At 36.2% G+C, this 16,972-nt stretch overlaps 1 protein-coding gene across 5 annotated transcripts in view; it reads left to right on the forward strand.

The window, feature by feature from the left end:
• Positions 1-16,972, forward strand: part of cntrl (centriolin) — a 123,426-nt gene that overhangs the window by 7,238 nt on the left and 99,216 nt on the right. For 4 of the 5 annotated variants that reach the window (XM_060841459.1, XM_060841462.1, XM_060841460.1 and 1 more), the window contains exons 2-9: positions 480-642; positions 2,170-2,457; positions 4,053-4,186; positions 6,178-6,308; positions 6,611-6,752; positions 7,846-8,032; positions 10,474-10,667; positions 15,473-15,589. In XM_060841459.1, coding sequence (XP_060697442.1) covers positions 2,241-2,457; positions 4,053-4,186; positions 6,178-6,308; positions 6,611-6,752; positions 7,846-8,032; positions 10,474-10,667; positions 15,473-15,589 — 1,122 coding nt within the window. In that variant the 5' untranslated portion in view covers positions 480-642; positions 2,170-2,240. Of the gene's footprint in view, positions 1-479; positions 643-2,169; positions 2,458-4,052; positions 4,187-6,177; positions 6,309-6,610; positions 6,753-7,005; positions 7,109-7,845; positions 8,033-10,473; positions 10,668-15,472; positions 15,590-16,972 lie in introns of those variants that run through there. The other variant, XM_060841463.1, reaches the window with a different exon arrangement.

The following is a 16,972-nucleotide window of genomic DNA, read 5'->3' on the forward strand; positions in this document are numbered from 1 at the left end:
AATAGAGTTTGTACAAGTTGGTGGAAGTATGGTCAAGGTGACTGTTATAAATCAGTGGCCTCATAATGGTTATCATTTGATAGTCTGATCCAGAAATGAAGATTGAGAAATCAGGGAACATAAGTGAAGATAGGTCACATATAGGAAACAGAAAGAAATGAATTTGATCAGCTTGTCCTTGTAGCTTGTCTTACATATTTATTTTTGTGCTCAAGGCATTGAGGAAATTTAGAATGGGAGAACTGAGCATTTTTGCTTTTTCTAATATGTTTTCACTGGTGAGCATACTATAACTGTGAGTATTTGAAATGCAGAGTTCTTTAATGCTCAAACAGATCAGCTCTGAAGAAGAGTTGTAACCACACTCAAAACATTAACTCTTTCTTTCTCTGCAGATGCTGCCAGACCAGCTGTGTTTTCCCAGCATTTGAAATTTGTTTCAAATTTCCAGCATCAGTAATATTTTGCTTTTGTTACAGGTCAACTCCAGAATTTCTTGAGTGAGTGATGCTCATCGGACATCTTGTATTTAAGAACTGTATTATTGGGCCCTTGGTAATTTCCTTGCCTCTGGATCAGGAAGCCTAGTTTCAAGTCCAACCAGCTCCAGAGGTGTATCTGAACAGATTGAGTAGAAAAAAGGTAAAATAAAGGAAAAATGTGTGATCTCTATCCTTGAGCACTATTGTGATTTGAATGTGTTCAAGTCCCATCTGGACCACAGTGTGAGAGGTTTTACAGCATAGAAAGAGGATCTTCGCCCCATCCAGACATGTGCTATAACATGTGTATATATAGATTAATTAAAACTTCTAATTCAACCATGCTGCGTTTCTCTATAATGTGATTGTTGCATTCTTGTACAGCCCCGTGCTCTTGAAGACTTGTGCTTTAGAAACTGCGCTTAGTGTTGGCAATGTAATCGTTTGCGCTTTATAAATAGTAACCACAATTTGTCAATCATGTTACAGTGAATTTGCATTGAGGAAACGTGCGTCGTAGCAGAATGACCTGTATGTGCTTCAATGATCTTGACCGCCCCCCACACCTCCAGCCTTAAACTTGATGACCATCAGTGGCATACAATAAATCTATTTAATATATAATTTAACATGCTCCCCCTATGAGAAGAAGAGTGCTATCTTGAAGACTCTTACGACAGAGTGGCAGTACTTTGTTCCTGAAGGCCTGGGTTCAAATTCCACCTGCTCCATGGATGTGTCAAAGCACATCTGAACAAGTTGATTAAAAGAGCTGTGATCTTGGGGAGGTGATGACACTGACAATATCACTGGACTAGAATTAGGATATCAATCAGCAGATCAATGCATTGGAAATAATCTTGGAATTAAGTTACATTCTTTTCTCTTATCTTTATAACTGTGGCTTTTTCTGGAAACTCTCATGCCCCTCAGATTGACACAGATATGATGACATGTTCTTGACAGATTCCCTTCAATTAAGGAGCAAGTGGACTCATTAGGAAATGAGTTGTGATATTGCAAGTGTGCCACTCAAATGCTACTGTTAATTCTGTTCTAGAAAATTGGATAGACGTCTGATAACAGGTTCGTAAATTGTTGATCTCTGTATGCAGCAGTTTTATACATTTGTATGCTTTTCTTCTATTATAAGTTGCAATTTTTAATTCATTTAAGAAGTTCAGCTTTGCTGACGGGTCCGAGCCCATCACTAATTGCTCTTGACAAGGTGTCTTGAACCCTTGCAGTACATTTGGTGTAGGTATCCCCAAAATATGTCAGCAAGGAAGTTCTAGGATATTTACCCAGTGATATTGAAGGGATGGCTAATATTTCCATGTTAGGATTGTGAATGACTTGAAGGGCATTTTGCAGATGTTGGGATTCCCATCTATCTCCTGCTTTGGTGCTTCTAGATGGTAATGGTTATGGGTTTGAAAGGTGCCTTCAAAGTTTTGATGAATTTCTGCAGTGCAGCTGCATTCATTCAGGCAAGTGTGGAGTATTCCATTATGCTCTGGCATGTGTCTGTAGGTAATAAGGTAAAAGACATGCTGTAACTTTTACTTAGCTACTCTTAAATTTAAGGACTATCCACAGAGGTGAGGTGAGGTGAGTTGAGTTGTGCACATTAAGAATATCACTAACACATCTTTATTTATGAGTTGTTGTTTTCTTGTCCATCCAGATATATATCAACTTTTCATCACGTTTCAAAACTTTTATGCTTCACCTCGGTGATTGAGTGCTGCTAACACCATGAGAAAGAGAACTCCACAACAACTGGCAGTCACTAGATTGCAAGCATCCAGAAGTAGTATGCAAACTCCAGTATCCTCAGTCTTAACTCCAAGAACTAGATCACCATCCCCTGCCAGCAGGTCTCATACTCCAGATTTGTGTAACCAAAGCACTGGTATGCAGAAACTTGACGTCAGTGAAAATGAATCTGCCATTGCATATGTTACTGGAAAGAGTAAGAAATTTAAATGTTGTATATCCAAGTCCAGGGTATTAGTTCAGATTTTCCTGGATACTTGTAACATTATAATAATGTGTGTCCATTCAAGACTGCTGAATAGTGCAAAAGAAAGAAATTTGGTGTACATAATATAAGCCATCACTTAAAGCCCTCCATGTTTTCCTGATATTTTTCGATATTGGCTCCAGTGGCAAATGTGATTGTATGATTGTTGAAGTGTTATTTTTCTGACTGCTAAGTCATTTGTTACAGCTGTTAGAGGTTTTTGCTTAAATTATTAAAGATGGGCTGGTTGCTGACTGAAAAACAGGCTTAACACTCCCATAGAATGTCCACTTTCAAATTTATGACATGATGCTGAATGAAGGGCACTGATAAATTCCTCTGAGAAGTGATTAGCCAAATGGGTGTAGCAATTGGATATGTGTTGTCTTGTGGACCTGCATTAAAGCTGATTTTCAAACATAAAATTGCCACTGAGTATTCATAAACTTACATTTTTGCCAATAATTTTATTTTCATTTATTGTCATCCAGTGTGCAATAAAATTTTCGTTACAAATGCAGGAAAATATGGAGAAGTATATTGCTGATATGATCAATTTGCTCAATAGTAAAAAGGAAAATTTCTGATCTTATCATTGCAGGAAAATCTGGGCTATGCTATTAATTGCAAGTAATTATTTGGAACTTATATTTTTGTCTTACTACAGTATAGGAGTGCTCCAAGTGGTGTGAAATTACAGTCTGAGTACTGTGATACTTCATTTCTCTAAATGATGAAACAGTGTTACAAAATCTGGATTTATACCTAATATTTCCATAAGATAATTATCAATATTGTCTGTGCTCTTAAAGAAAGTGTTGAGAAGGAACACTGTGTTATCTTTCAAAGAGAAGAAATTACTAAAGGAAGAGTTACATTATGATTTCTGTATACAGTTACGAAAAGTTAACATTTTTGAATAAATATTTCAAATATGTTTAAAAGCAAATTACTGCGGTTGCAAAAGATCTGAAACCAAAAAAGAAAATGCTGGAAAATCTCAGCAGGTCTGGCAGCATCTGTAAGGAGAGAAAAGAGCTGACATTTCAAAGCTGACAAAGGGTCAGTTAGACTGGAAACATCAGCTCTTTTCTCTCCTTACAGATGCTGCCAGACCTGCTGAGATTTTCCAGCATTTTCTTTTTTGGTTTCAAACTTATTTCCCTGTTATCATCTTTTACTTAAACATGTGACTTTTCATCACTTCCCATCCCCCTTACCTGATCTTATCTTGTATCTAGATTACATCTTTTAAACGATTCTCTGTTTCACAGACAAGCTTCTCTCAAGTTTTAACAGCTTCAAAATTCCCCATACGCTAATTTTGCCTTACTCAGAGGAAAAAAATAAGATGGATTGCATATTTGTTTTGATTTTAATTCCCACATACTGATTGTCTGTCAATTCTTCACATTTTCATGTTCTGCCTTATTTCTGAAAATATCTGCTGTCTGTCTGATACATTCTTTTTCCATTATGTCTTGTTATATGCTTAACTGTGGTTGAAAATTAAATGTTAACTTTGAATTTTTTATCCTTTTCAGATGTAAACAATAAAAGTATTGGAGTTCGCTACATCACTGAGGACTTAATTAAAAAACAGTCACATGAAGGACAATTTAGTTCTGTGCATTCTCTCAACTTATGTCTGTCCAAGGAAACAGGGAAAAAGTTTAAGGTAGTACATAGGAGTTAATGGAAGCAGTGATCCAAATGTGATTTTAAAATTGTCTGTCAAAATTAGATACGTAGTTTCTTTTTAATAGGAAAGGTACAGTGTCAATATTTTGGCAATAGTCCAGGAATTTTTACAATCTGCTTAATGCCCTTTGAACTCTGTTCCATCCTCCTGAGTGCAAAATTGTATTACATAATGTCTCAATGCTTCGATAATCTTTTTAATATTATGTCTGGATAAGCAGACCATTGACAGACAGTTGTGTGTTAAGGATAGTTTTAATAACTGCAATACCAGCGATAACTTGTATATCCCACCCAATTTAAAGTAAGACTTCATAAAATTTAACTGTTCCTTTATAACTGTTTCCATAATGACACTTAGTAAAATGCAGAAGCTAGTTTTACTGTCTTGACTTTATTTAGTAGGAATAGAAATTAACTTACCTTTTATACACCAAACCTCTAATTGCTCTGTGTAATTTATTTGCAACACCTTGATAGTTATTGTTATCTTGGACTTGGCTGATACCTGTCAGCTGTGATGTCATAATTTGCTTTCCTGTCTATTTAAAACACTTGTATGAAGTCCTGGTCTAGCCATAAGTAGAAAAAATAGGTGTTGTAATTAAGTTACATGGAGTGATTAGAAGCCTGTGCGTAAAAGATAATAATTGTAACATTGTGAGTTAGCTTTGTTTAGTAGGAATGAAAGTTAAAGCTAATAATAAACAGTTTCTTTAATTTACCAGAAAATAAAAAAAATGCATTGCATTCTCTGCCCTACATTCATGTTTCTAGTCTGCTAAATTCACTAACATGCTGGAGGCATTTCATTCATTTTCTGACCCAGAAGACTGGTTTAGCGCAAAACCTAAAACTTCAAATTTTTTTAAAAAACTTCATTGTATTGGTTTTATTCTACATGGTTCAATAGCTAGTCTCAAAAATGAAATCCCGTGACTAATAAATGGCAGTAACTTGTCACAATAATATGTGATATTGATTTTAAATTTTGTTCACAACATGATATCACTGAGTGTTTCAGAATTTACTGTGAATTTGGTTTGAGTATTTGTTTCCAACAAGATTAAAACTTGACATCATGAGTTTGAATAAATGTCTTCATCACCACCTGGCCAATCACAAAAATTAAATTTCCAAATTTGTAATATAGTTAACAGATAAAGGAATACTTTTAAAATTGGTGTTAAATGTTCAAAGCTCTGCAAAATAACATTAGCATTTTAATTTGAAGTATGAAACTGCAATATTTTTAATATTTGAAAAATGTCTAATGTAAATAATCGATTAATAAAGAATATTAATGATGTAAAAAATAATGTCCTAAGACTGATAGTGGAAAATGCATGCAGGATCTAATTTCAGCAATCTTGAGTTGGAAATGCAGCACCTGAGGTTTAGAAAATGTTTAACCAAATTCTCCATTCCTGTTTAGTTCTATGCCATGAAATGCAGGACTAATCAAATAGAATTGATATCCTTCTCAGTGAGAAGATGGGAAAGCTCTCATTAAACAATCATTATTCATCAAATAAAAAACCAAAGGAATTGTGGATGCTCTTAATAGAAACAAAAACACATTACTGGAAAAGCTCAGCATGTCTGACAGCATCTGTGCAGAGAAATCAGAGTTAATGTTTCAGGTTGAGTGATCCTTCCTCAGAGTTCTGTCACAGTAGCTGCCAGATCTGCTGAGGTTTTCCAACAATTTGTTTTTGTTCATCATTATTCACCCTTTAGCTCCTGCAAGACATAGAGCAAAATACATTTTGACCTAAAACTGAAATGTTTAAGTTCCAGCTGAATGGATATTCTGCCTGAGAGTAAATCTACTTGTGAAGAGAATAAACAAAATAGAAAGCTCTTGAGAACATGCATTTACTACACAGTAAATGCCCAGGGTGGAATTCAATGCATGCAACTTTCTTTATATTGTTAGCTGAAGAATCAATAGCATTTTATATTCAGTTTATAGAAAACCTGGAAAAATGTGATCAGTTACTGGTCTTGAACCTGAATAACAATTTGATTGAGAAAATAGAAAAACTGGACAAACAGTCTAAACTTCGTGAACTTAGTCTTTCAAACAACCAAATTTGGTGAGTAACTAGAGATACATGCAGCATTTTCACTAATGAGAAAAACAAAAATTAAACTTGTGTGGTTAACTGTTCTTTATTTTGATTCCATCAGTAATTTGCATCTTCAAATAAGTATTTGATGAAGTTTTGGTAGATCTTCTTTACTGTCGTTATACTTGATCTTGTCTCTAAGAGCAATACAGCTTTAATTTGTTGCTAACTGGATGATATTAAGAGCATTCTCTCTGACTTTACCTATCTGGGTAAAGCACACATGTTTCATATCACTGTTCAATAAATATATTTTTTTCTGAATTTAGTAAAATTGAAGGTTTGGAGCACATGGTGAACCTTCAAAGTCTGAAACTGGCTGGAAATTATATTGAGCAAATTCCGGTTTGGGTTGGAAAGAAGTTGCGATCCCTTCGCATCCTTAACCTCAAGCAAAACAATATTACATCGGTATGTTGATTTCAATTTGGCACATAAGAATATGCATACAAGATTTAAGCTTTGAATTTAGGTGTTTAAAATAAACAAATTGAGTCAAGGAGTATGTACAAAACTGTAATTTGTAGAAGGGGAAGTTTGGAAATATTCATTTAACATTCCTCCTTCAATAATGTACAGTTTTTGAGACATCAAAATTCAACAAATCTGTAATCAGACTCTAATTGTGCTTTATTGTCATTTTTTGAAACCAATGAAACTGCAGTTTAGAAATCAGAAGACACAACTGTAAAAATTCAAACTTCAAAATTCCAGAAGCGTGTAACAATACGAATGACCAAATGTTCAGTGCAAGACCTGAATTTGAGGTTTGTACTCCTGGCTGCAATATATTCCATTCCGTATGGGTGGCACAGTGGTTAGCACTCACAGCGCCAGAGACCCGGGTTCAATTCCTGCCTCAGGCAACTGTGTGTGGAGTTTGCACATTCTCCCCGTGTCTGCTTGGGTTTCCTCCGGGTGCTCTGGTTTCCTCCCACGGTCCAAAAATGAATGCGGGTTAGGTGAATTGGCCATGCTAAATTGTCGGCAGTGTTAGGTGAAGGGGTAAATGTAGGGGAATGGTCTGGGTGGGTTGCGCTTCGGCAGGTCAGTGTGGACTTGTTGGGCCGAAGGGCCTGTTTCCACACTGTAAGTAATCTAATCTAAATGTAAAGAAACTTGGGTAACACTGGAAGATAAAGAACAGACGGCTCAATTCGATATTCAGTATTGACATTGGGATTTTTAAAACATCTATAGGCATTTTGGGTAAAGGACACTTTTCTTCATCACATGCTCAAATTACTTTATTCAGTATCACAACACAACTGGAAAAAACTACTGTGGAAGATAAACTGGAATTTGTATGTCTTTTAACGAGCTGATAACAAGGCAATAAATAAGATTGAACTAAACAACATTTAGTTTGACCATTAGAGACTGGATTTTATTATTTTAAAAAACCGATAATATTTTTACTTTTGCCAAGATGATTAATTTTATAGACGACAACACTGGATGTATTTCCTGTGATAATTTAATATTTTCCTGTCTTATTGCTTAGCTCCAGGATGTAGCTAAACTGAAACCTTTGAAAGAGTTGACTTCACTAACCCTGGCAAATAATCCTGTTGCTCGTCTTCCACATTACCGATTATATGTCATATATCATTTACGTTCGTTGAATTGCTTGGATGGACAGCTCATAACTATCCAAGAGAGGCAAGAGGCTCATGAACGATTTAATTTAGGTAAAGTAAATTCATAAATATTTTATCCTAAAATACTTCAATGGAGTTTGAATAATAGTGAAATTAAATTAGACATTATAATCTGGTGGAGAAAGTGAGGACTGCAGATGCTGGAGATCAGAGCTGAAAATGTGTTGCTGGAAAAGTGCAGCAGGTCAGGCAGCATCCAAAGAGCAGGAGAATCGACATTTCGGGCATGAGCCCTTCTTCAGATCATTCCTGAAGAAGGGCTCATGCCCGAAATGTCGATTTTCCTGCTCTTTGGATGCTGCCTGACCTACTGCGCTTTTCCAGCAACACATTTTCAGCTCATTATAATCTGGTGGTCAAGTATACCTTGTCAATGGTTAGGTCTTCTAAATATGACAAAGATTAGCTTGTGTATTTCCAATACTTTTAGAATGTTTATTTCAAATTTCACCTTTCGTGGGGTTCCTTTTAATCTGTCATAACGACGAAAACTATTTTGATGCTTTTTTTATTAGATTTTTAAACATTGCTTGAACAGAATCACAGAATTGTTACTGTGCATAAAGGGCCATTTTGGTACATTGTGCCAGCACCAATTCTATACCCTAGTGCCAATTTCCTTTTTTCACATATCCCTGTACAATATTTCTATCCAAATAGTCATCCAGTGTCCTCTTGAATGTCTCAATTGATGCTGCCTCCATCACATTTCCAGGCAAGGCTTTCCATATCCTAATTACTTGCTATGTGGAAAAGATTCTTTTCACTTCACTGTTACTTCTTTTGCTATCACTGGAAATCTATGCCCTGTCATTCTTTATCTTTTACAAGCAAAATAAGCTTCTCTCTTTCTAGTCTATTTTGAAAATTTATACAGATTCCTGAAGAAGTGCTTATGCCTGAAAGTTCGATTCTTCAGCTCCTTTGATGCAGCCTGACCTGCTGTGCTTTTCCACCACTACATCTTGACACTGATCTCTAGCATCTGCAGTCCTTACCTTCTACCTACCAAATATCCTGTCAACCTTCTCTCCAAGGAAATCATTCCCAGCCTCTTAAATCTATCCTTATGACTGAATTTTCTCATTTGTGGTATCATTCTAGTAAATTGCTTTTGCACTTTGTCCACTGCATTCACATATTTCCCATAATGTGGTGTCCATAGCTGTACAGAACACTCTAGCTGAGATATACCAAATGTCTTGTACGTATTCAATGTTACTTCCCATTCTTCGCTCTATTCTCCTAATAATAAAGCTGAGAACTCTGTCCTACCATCTTTAATCATCTGTACACATATAAACCTGAACTCACTTTAGAATTGTTCCCCCTATTTTATGTTGTCTTTCAGTGTTCTTCTGACCAAAGTCACCTCACATGCTTCTGCATTGAAATTCATCTGTCACCTGTCTACCTCCACCAACTTGTCAATGTTCTTTTGGAGTTTCAAACTGTCCTCCTCACAGTTGACTATTATTCCAAGTAAACAGTAAAATCTGAAGTAATTGTAAAAATATGTTTGGAAAGATTAACAGAGTTCATAGTTATAAGGGAGCTTACTTAATTAGTAGGCATCAATTTAATCAATATGTTTAATCTTACTTTATATTATTTTCGATGTATCAGTTGGCTGTTTGAGCTTGTGTGCACACCTAATTTGATGATTCAAACTATGAATTAAAACCATCAATCACGTAACAACTAATTCTTTGAGGGGTACTGATGGTGATAGTCCCTGTTAGGAGAGAAGAAATCTTAATATCAAAGGTCAACTTCTGACCTCTCAACCAGCATTTCTTTTTACTTTTTAAACTATACATTTGAAATTGCCTTTACAAAAAGCAATAAAAAATGTAAATGCCCAAATTCTGACACAAAATAAATGCTGGAAAAATTCAACAGGCCAACTAGCAGTCATAAGAACTATCACTGCATTGAACATCTGCAAAAACAAAGCAGACAAGTTAATGTTTCAACTGTGATCTTTCATTAGAACTGGAGAATAAATTAAAGATGAACAACAATCAGAGGAACAGAGCAAAGGAAATGAAAGGGTCCAGAAAAATAGAAAAATACATGAGATGAAACATATATAGAACTGCATGCAAAGCAGATAATATTAAGTACTATAGTAAAGTAATATAAGAAAATAGGCATAATTAAGAAGGCATATAATAATGTGTTATTGGCTGAGACAGTGATTGGGGTAGGAATTAAAGGTAGCAGAAGTTGGTAAGATTCAGCAAGACACTAAGAAGAAAATGCAGATCAGTTTTGCAAACTTTGCTCCCCCTTCTCCTCTTAACATGATGATCCAACAGCTCTTCCTGAAATGCAAATTCACCCATCCATCATACCATGCCAACAATAGACACGATTGTGATTTTCTGAGATAATTCAGGTCAATATTAAAGCCAGAGAGATGATCTTAGCCAAGTTTACAAACCATTTTTGTTTTCTGTTCTGTGCAGAAGAACTTGAGAAACTTGAGAAGGAATTAGAAAGCAAGACGAAAGAGATTGAGCAAATGGAGCAGGAGCAATCCAAGGCAAAAGAGAACATTAACTGGCAGGAACAATTAAATAAGTCACTTAAACAGGAACAACAAAAACAGAAGGACAACTACAAAAAACTGGAAAGAGAGGTGGAAACCAAGAATGAACTGGTATGACTTTTAATTTATTTTTACATTAATATTTAATTAATATTTGCCACCTGCACATTTGTCCAGGACATTCTACCAAGAGATACAGAAGACCTAGTAGAAATTCCTGAGGAACCCTGCTTCAGTCCAACATATTAAGTTTTACCACCACTCTGTTTCCTACCACTCACAGAACTTTGTATCCATACTGCTACAGTTCCTTTTGTTTCATGGGCTTCAACTTTGCTGAAAGATCTCTTATGTAGCACTTTATTGAATCTTTTGTAGGCCAAGACAACTGTGAAATTTCTCAAACTCTATTTACCTCTTCAAACAACTTAGTTAAATTTGCCCTTCAAAAATCAGCTTCCTTTGTGCTATAAAAAGATCTTAGTTGTCTACTGGACAAATCAGATCTCAGGCTGAAATCTGGCTTAATAGATTTAATGTAGAGTTCTTTCATAAAGCAATGCTATACATTTTTCAAAATAAAATCCCATCCATTCCCAACACTCTAATTTTACAGTACTCCTACTAAAGAGAGCTCCCATCTCTGTTACATCTAAAGGTTTGACTTAACTTTTTCTTTCACTTCTTGGTCTTAAGAGTTTGATAGCCCTCTCCTTGATTATTCACGCAATTGAACTTAAGACTTTCTTGGCTTCAAAAAACTGCTTCGGGGCTTTAAAAAACAGTTTTGTTATAGAATTTTCAAACTATGACCCTTAGACTCGCTCTATTTTCTAACTGTTCTAAACTAGTTCCAGAAACTAAAACAGAAATTTCTGGAAAAGCTCCTGACATTTGCACAGATCTGTCTGGCTTCATCTGTGGAGAGAAAGCAGTTAATGTTTCTGTTCTGACGAAGGGTCACTTGATCAGAAACGTTAACTCTGATTATCTCCAAACGTTATCTCCAAAGATGTTGAGCTTTAACAACATTTTCTGTTTTTATTTCTGATTTACAGCATCTGCAGTTTTTTTGGTTTTTATTTAGCTCCAGAAACTGTTCTTACATCTGACTCTATCTAGGTCTTCTGCAAAATGCTACTGAAAGCTTTCGAATATGTGGGGTTTTTTTCTAAGCAAAACAAAAAGTTGTTTTTTCTTAACCAAGGCAAACTAATGCCTTTCAAGTTTTGCTCTCTCCAATTATAAGACTCTCACAACACAGAGAAACTTGCATTATCCTCGCCTGAGGCCCTCCGTCAGCTGTTCTCTGACACACTGGACTAAAATTATGCTGCAGAATGAGTGACAGTTTACTACTAAACACTTTCAGACATAGACCAAAACCCACAGGTCACCCATTCTAAATCCAAACTTTTTTTTTAAAAAAATGATGTTAATACATATAGAAATCGCATTCCATATATCATACTTAATTTAAGCTTTTCCGCGTGATTCTCAATTTGTCCTGGATTATCATGACTAATAATTTAGCAATTCCACAGGGTTAAACTTACTGCCCTGTAGTAGTTGCTTTTATTTATATGCCCTTTTTTTTAAACAAGATGTAACATGCAATTCTTCAGTCTTCTAGCACTACTCCTACATCTAATTGTGTGATAGATTGTAACCACTGCCTCATCAATTTCCACTATTACTTCTGTCTTTATCTTTGGATAGACTTTATATGGTCTAGTAATTTATTAACTTTTAAGAACAACCAGCCTTTCTATTAGCTTCTTTTAAGCATTTTTTTAGCTGATCCAATTTCTCATCCACAACTAAGTACTGAGTCCTATTTCGCTATAACTGGCAGCATCTTCCGGTGTAAAGACAGTACTCAGGTATTCCCTCTGCCTCATGGCAAGATGCTTGACAAATGAAATACCATACTGAGGAACCACGGATACTGCAGCACAGTTGTCTAAAGATTACTAAGCTACTCTTGGCATGCTTTTGCTGGGATGGTGAAGCTATTTAGTCTTGTGTTTCTGACAAAGTAGTCTAGGTGCTATAGGGGCACTTTTTTATTTGAGACCAATGTCTGTCATAAATTTGATGTGTCATGTATTGTGTATGGCTTTGAAGTGTTCAAAAACATATCCAGATATGAACAATGAAAATCAAATTTGCCTTCAGTGTAATGTATCCAGGTGTTTATAATTGGTGCTGACAGTCTGTGCTTGCTCTTCTTCCTTTAGCTGGTATCATTGGTTGTTCACAATTCTCTCTCTCTCTCTCCCCCCCCCCCCCCCCCCCCCACTGCATGCTACATCTCTGTTCCCCAGTGAAGGTAGTTTGTGGAAAAACAAATGTGTCACTCATCTTTTTCTGAAATCAGCTGATCTGTCTGCATGTTGAACTGTATAAAGCTTTTGTTTAAACAGAAGCAAATATGCACTTTACTTCAAATGCTATTCTTATTTGCTTGCACATTTAGAAATACTGACAGCTGCAAAGTTTTTTAGCTTGTTCAAACAACTTGTTTTTAACTGAAATAGTTTACAAAAACCATGCTGCTAATGTGTTTGATTCTCAAACTTTATTGAATGTTGCATTTTACTCATTCTTTAACCTTTGCTTTTTAATAGTATTTTCTGACAATGTCTGTTGTGCCTCGTGGTAAATTTACCTTCAGGCGTCATAGCATGTAGTTGTCTTGTTGCATGCAACAGGGATCACATACAGGATTTCAATGGTTAACATGCTTTTGAAAAGAGATACAACATTATATGATGGCATAACATAAGACAATGTTTAATTTTTTTTATTTAGTCCTGGGAGATGGGCATAGCTGGCTTGGCCAACATTTTTTATCCATCTCTAATTGCACTTGAGTGGGCCATGCTGAGCTGGCTTCTTGAACTGGGGTTGCCCATGTGATGCAAGTTTTTCATGTTAGGGAAGGACTTCCAGAATTTTGACCTAGTGATCGTGAAGAAATTACAGTTTAGTTCCAAGTCAGGATGGTGTGTAGCTTGAAAGGGAACTTGCATTGGAACACAATCCCATCTCCAAGATGTTGTTGGTTCGGAAGAATCTATCTAAGAAACCTTGCTGAATTATTGCAGTGCAACTTGTAGATGCTATTCTGTGGCAAGGGTGAAGGGAGACAATAATGAAGGTGATAACTGTGGTGCCAGTCAAGCAGGTTGATTTGTTCTGGATGGTTTTGAGCCCCTTGGGTGTTGGATTTGCGCTCATCCAAGTAAGAGGAGATTATTCCATAAGTCTCCTTGTTTGTTCTTGCAGATGGTAGATGGGCTTTGAGGAGTAAGGAGTTGAGTTACTTACTCCAAAGTTCCCACCTTCTGGTGTGCCCTTGGAGCCACAGCATTCACATTCAAATGCTTGGTACAATTTTACTGGTGGTCAAATGGTTATGGTTAATGCTGGAGTGACTTTATACCTTTGCACTGGGGACATTTGTGACTCAATGCTAATGCCCCTTGTCAGAAGTGAGCTAGAAGATCTAGGATTGAATTCCACCAGTTCCAGGTGGAATCCAACGGGTTGATATCAAAATATCTGTACTTTACATTGGTGCCCTAGAACAAACAGACTTTTCATAAGCTAACTTGCATTGTAAGTAAGAATTTTGTAACAATCAAAAATTGATGCATTTGGTAAAAGAATAAAGTTTGCCAAATATGATTGATGCAACGTTGAGCTGAAATGAACAAATTTTCTTCCATGGATTTTAATGTATTGAGAAGCAGTCCAGATTTATGCACTGCATTTGCCTGATTTATGGCATTGCAGCAGGTTTGAGGTCATGGAAGAATTTAACTTGTGAATCGTGGAGTCACTGGAGATTGATGTGGACATGGGTGATGAGTGATCAGAACTTAAGTGGGGAGCAGAATATATATATATAGAGAGTAGGTTTAGAGTTAATGTGGCTAATGGAATTGATAGGTTAGTTGAGATTTATGTTTCTTTGTTTCATTAGACTAAAAATTACAGAAGTAACATTTTCAAAAATATCCCATGTGTGAACGCTGTTCATGAGTGTAATTTTTGTTTGCGTGGTGCTTGTGATTTGATGTGTATGCAGAAAGATTTTGAATAACAAAGTGGAACAATCCGTAACTACATGTGTTGAGCTATTAAATATTAAAATTTGTTCCTTTTTATGAGCGATCTGCATACATAAAGTCTTACTTATTTTGAATTGTGACTGTTACATAGAAAATAATGCCTCTGTATGTGGCCTACAAAACTGTTGGAAAATGAATTTAGGCTCTACAATCATTACTTTGTTTTTAATTTAAAAATATGTTTTATTTGCAATATTAGACTTTGTTGTGGAAACATTATTTGCATCAGATATGTTTTTGACTGCTGATTTAGTAAAAAAAAATTATCATGAATCAAAAACAATAGAGATGAGCAGCATGACACCTGAATTTGTTGTCTCATAGTGTTCTCTTTTTATTGGATGATCACCTGCGCTTCTGATTTTGAATCTTCAAGATGCAACTTTAGCTTGTCAGGAATCAGAGAATCTCTACAGTGTGAAAGCAGGCCATTCATCCCAACAAATCTACACTGACTCTCTGAAAAGCATCCCACCCAGACCCACCCTTTCCTGGTAAAACCACATTTCTTATGGCCAATCCACCTAACCTGCACATCTTTGGACTGAGAGGTATCTGGAGGAAATCCACACAGACACCAGGAGAATGTGCAAGTTCTACACAGACAGTTGCCAGAGGGTGGAATTGTATCTGGGTACCTGGCACTGTGAGGCAGCAGTGCTAACTACTGAGCCATTATGCTGGCCTACAACAAAGAAGAGCACATTTCACAAAAAAATGCATTTGTTAGACGTAACGAAAACTTATTTTTTCCTATTTTTACTTTTTTTGCTACAGTTAAAGCAGAAGACAGCAGAGTTAACAAGGGCATGTCATAAACAGTACCAGCTGGAGCAGGAACTAGCATTTTACAAGATTGATGCTAAGTTTGAACCACTGCATCACTTTCCAGAGGTGGTAATGTATGACCTTACTTTATTAGATTGCTTATCTAGATAGTCATTAATTCTGGTAGAATGTTCAACATGATAGAATAAAAGTGAACAAACAATTATTTATCATGTCTATTTTATATTGACCTATTTTAGAAATAGCAGATGCACTAGTAACCAATTTTCAAAATTCTGAGACTCTGGAACATCTCCTCCTATGGATTGGAGGGTGGATAATGTAGCCCCACTATTTAAGAAGGAAGGCAGACAGCACATTATAGACTGATTAGCCTACGGTTGGTCGTGGGAAAAATGCTGGAGCCAATTCTAAATGGCTGAGCACTTGGAAATATTATGGACCAGACCAAACCCTCACAAAATATATCAAGGTAACAGCCTAGACCCCAACTTTTATTTAAAGGAAAGTGTAAGGCGCTGTGTTCCAGATAAGATTCAATTGGTCCACTACAAAGCTTCAAGCAAAACACGCTTTATTTTTGCGACACAGTTCTGCAAAAGTGAGTACTGGAGATTAGAGTCAAGAGTGTGGTGCTGGAAAAGCACAGCAGGTTAGGCAACATCCAAGGCTTTTGCCCAAAACGTTGATTTTCCTGATCCTCAGATGCCGCCTGAACTGTTGTTTTTACAGCACCACATCTCTTGACAACTTTAACTTAATTAAAATATTTAATAAAATAATATATTATTTAACTACTAATGATCAACTGTTCCAATATAGCAACATCCCATTAACACATCACTAGCAAAGAAAAATTCAACAAAACAGATTTTCCTCACTTGCTATCTCTTCTAGTCTAGGAGAAGGGAAAGTCGAATGAAGATTTCTAGCAGCAGTGAGAGAACTTGAGGTTTTTGCTATAGCAGAGAGAGAGAGAGAGAGAGAGCTGTATCTATTAGCTTCAAACCCCAACTTAAACTGAAAGCAAAACTAAAACCCTGGGTCTGTCAGCCAGACTCCACCCATTCATGCTTCTGTTGTCTAATTTAAAAAAAATACACTCTGGGAGCACAAAACTGTTTACTCACTGCTTTTGAAGCACATTCTGGTATCACTGGCAACACCTCTCTGCAAGAGAAGCAGCACAGAACAAATCCCTCTTACAGAAACAGTACCATCACAAGACAGTAACAAGATCGGAAAGTTGGCATGGATCTGTCATGCTTCACAAATTTGATTTTTGTTTAAGGATGTAACTAGTACATAAGGGGGAGCCGATAGATGTGGTTTACTTGGACTTTCAGAAGCTTTTGACAAGGTCCTATACCAGATTAGCATACAAAATTAAAGTGCATGTGATTGGAGATCATGTACGGAAATGTATGGAAAACTGGTTGGCAGATAGGAAATAAAGAGTAGGAATGAGTGGGTATTTTTGAGTGGCAA

Source organism: Hemiscyllium ocellatum, chromosome 21 (genome assembly GCF_020745735.1).
Source record: "Hemiscyllium ocellatum isolate sHemOce1 chromosome 21, sHemOce1.pat.X.cur, whole genome shotgun sequence".
NCBI lineage: Eukaryota > Metazoa > Chordata > Chondrichthyes > Orectolobiformes > Hemiscylliidae > Hemiscyllium > Hemiscyllium ocellatum.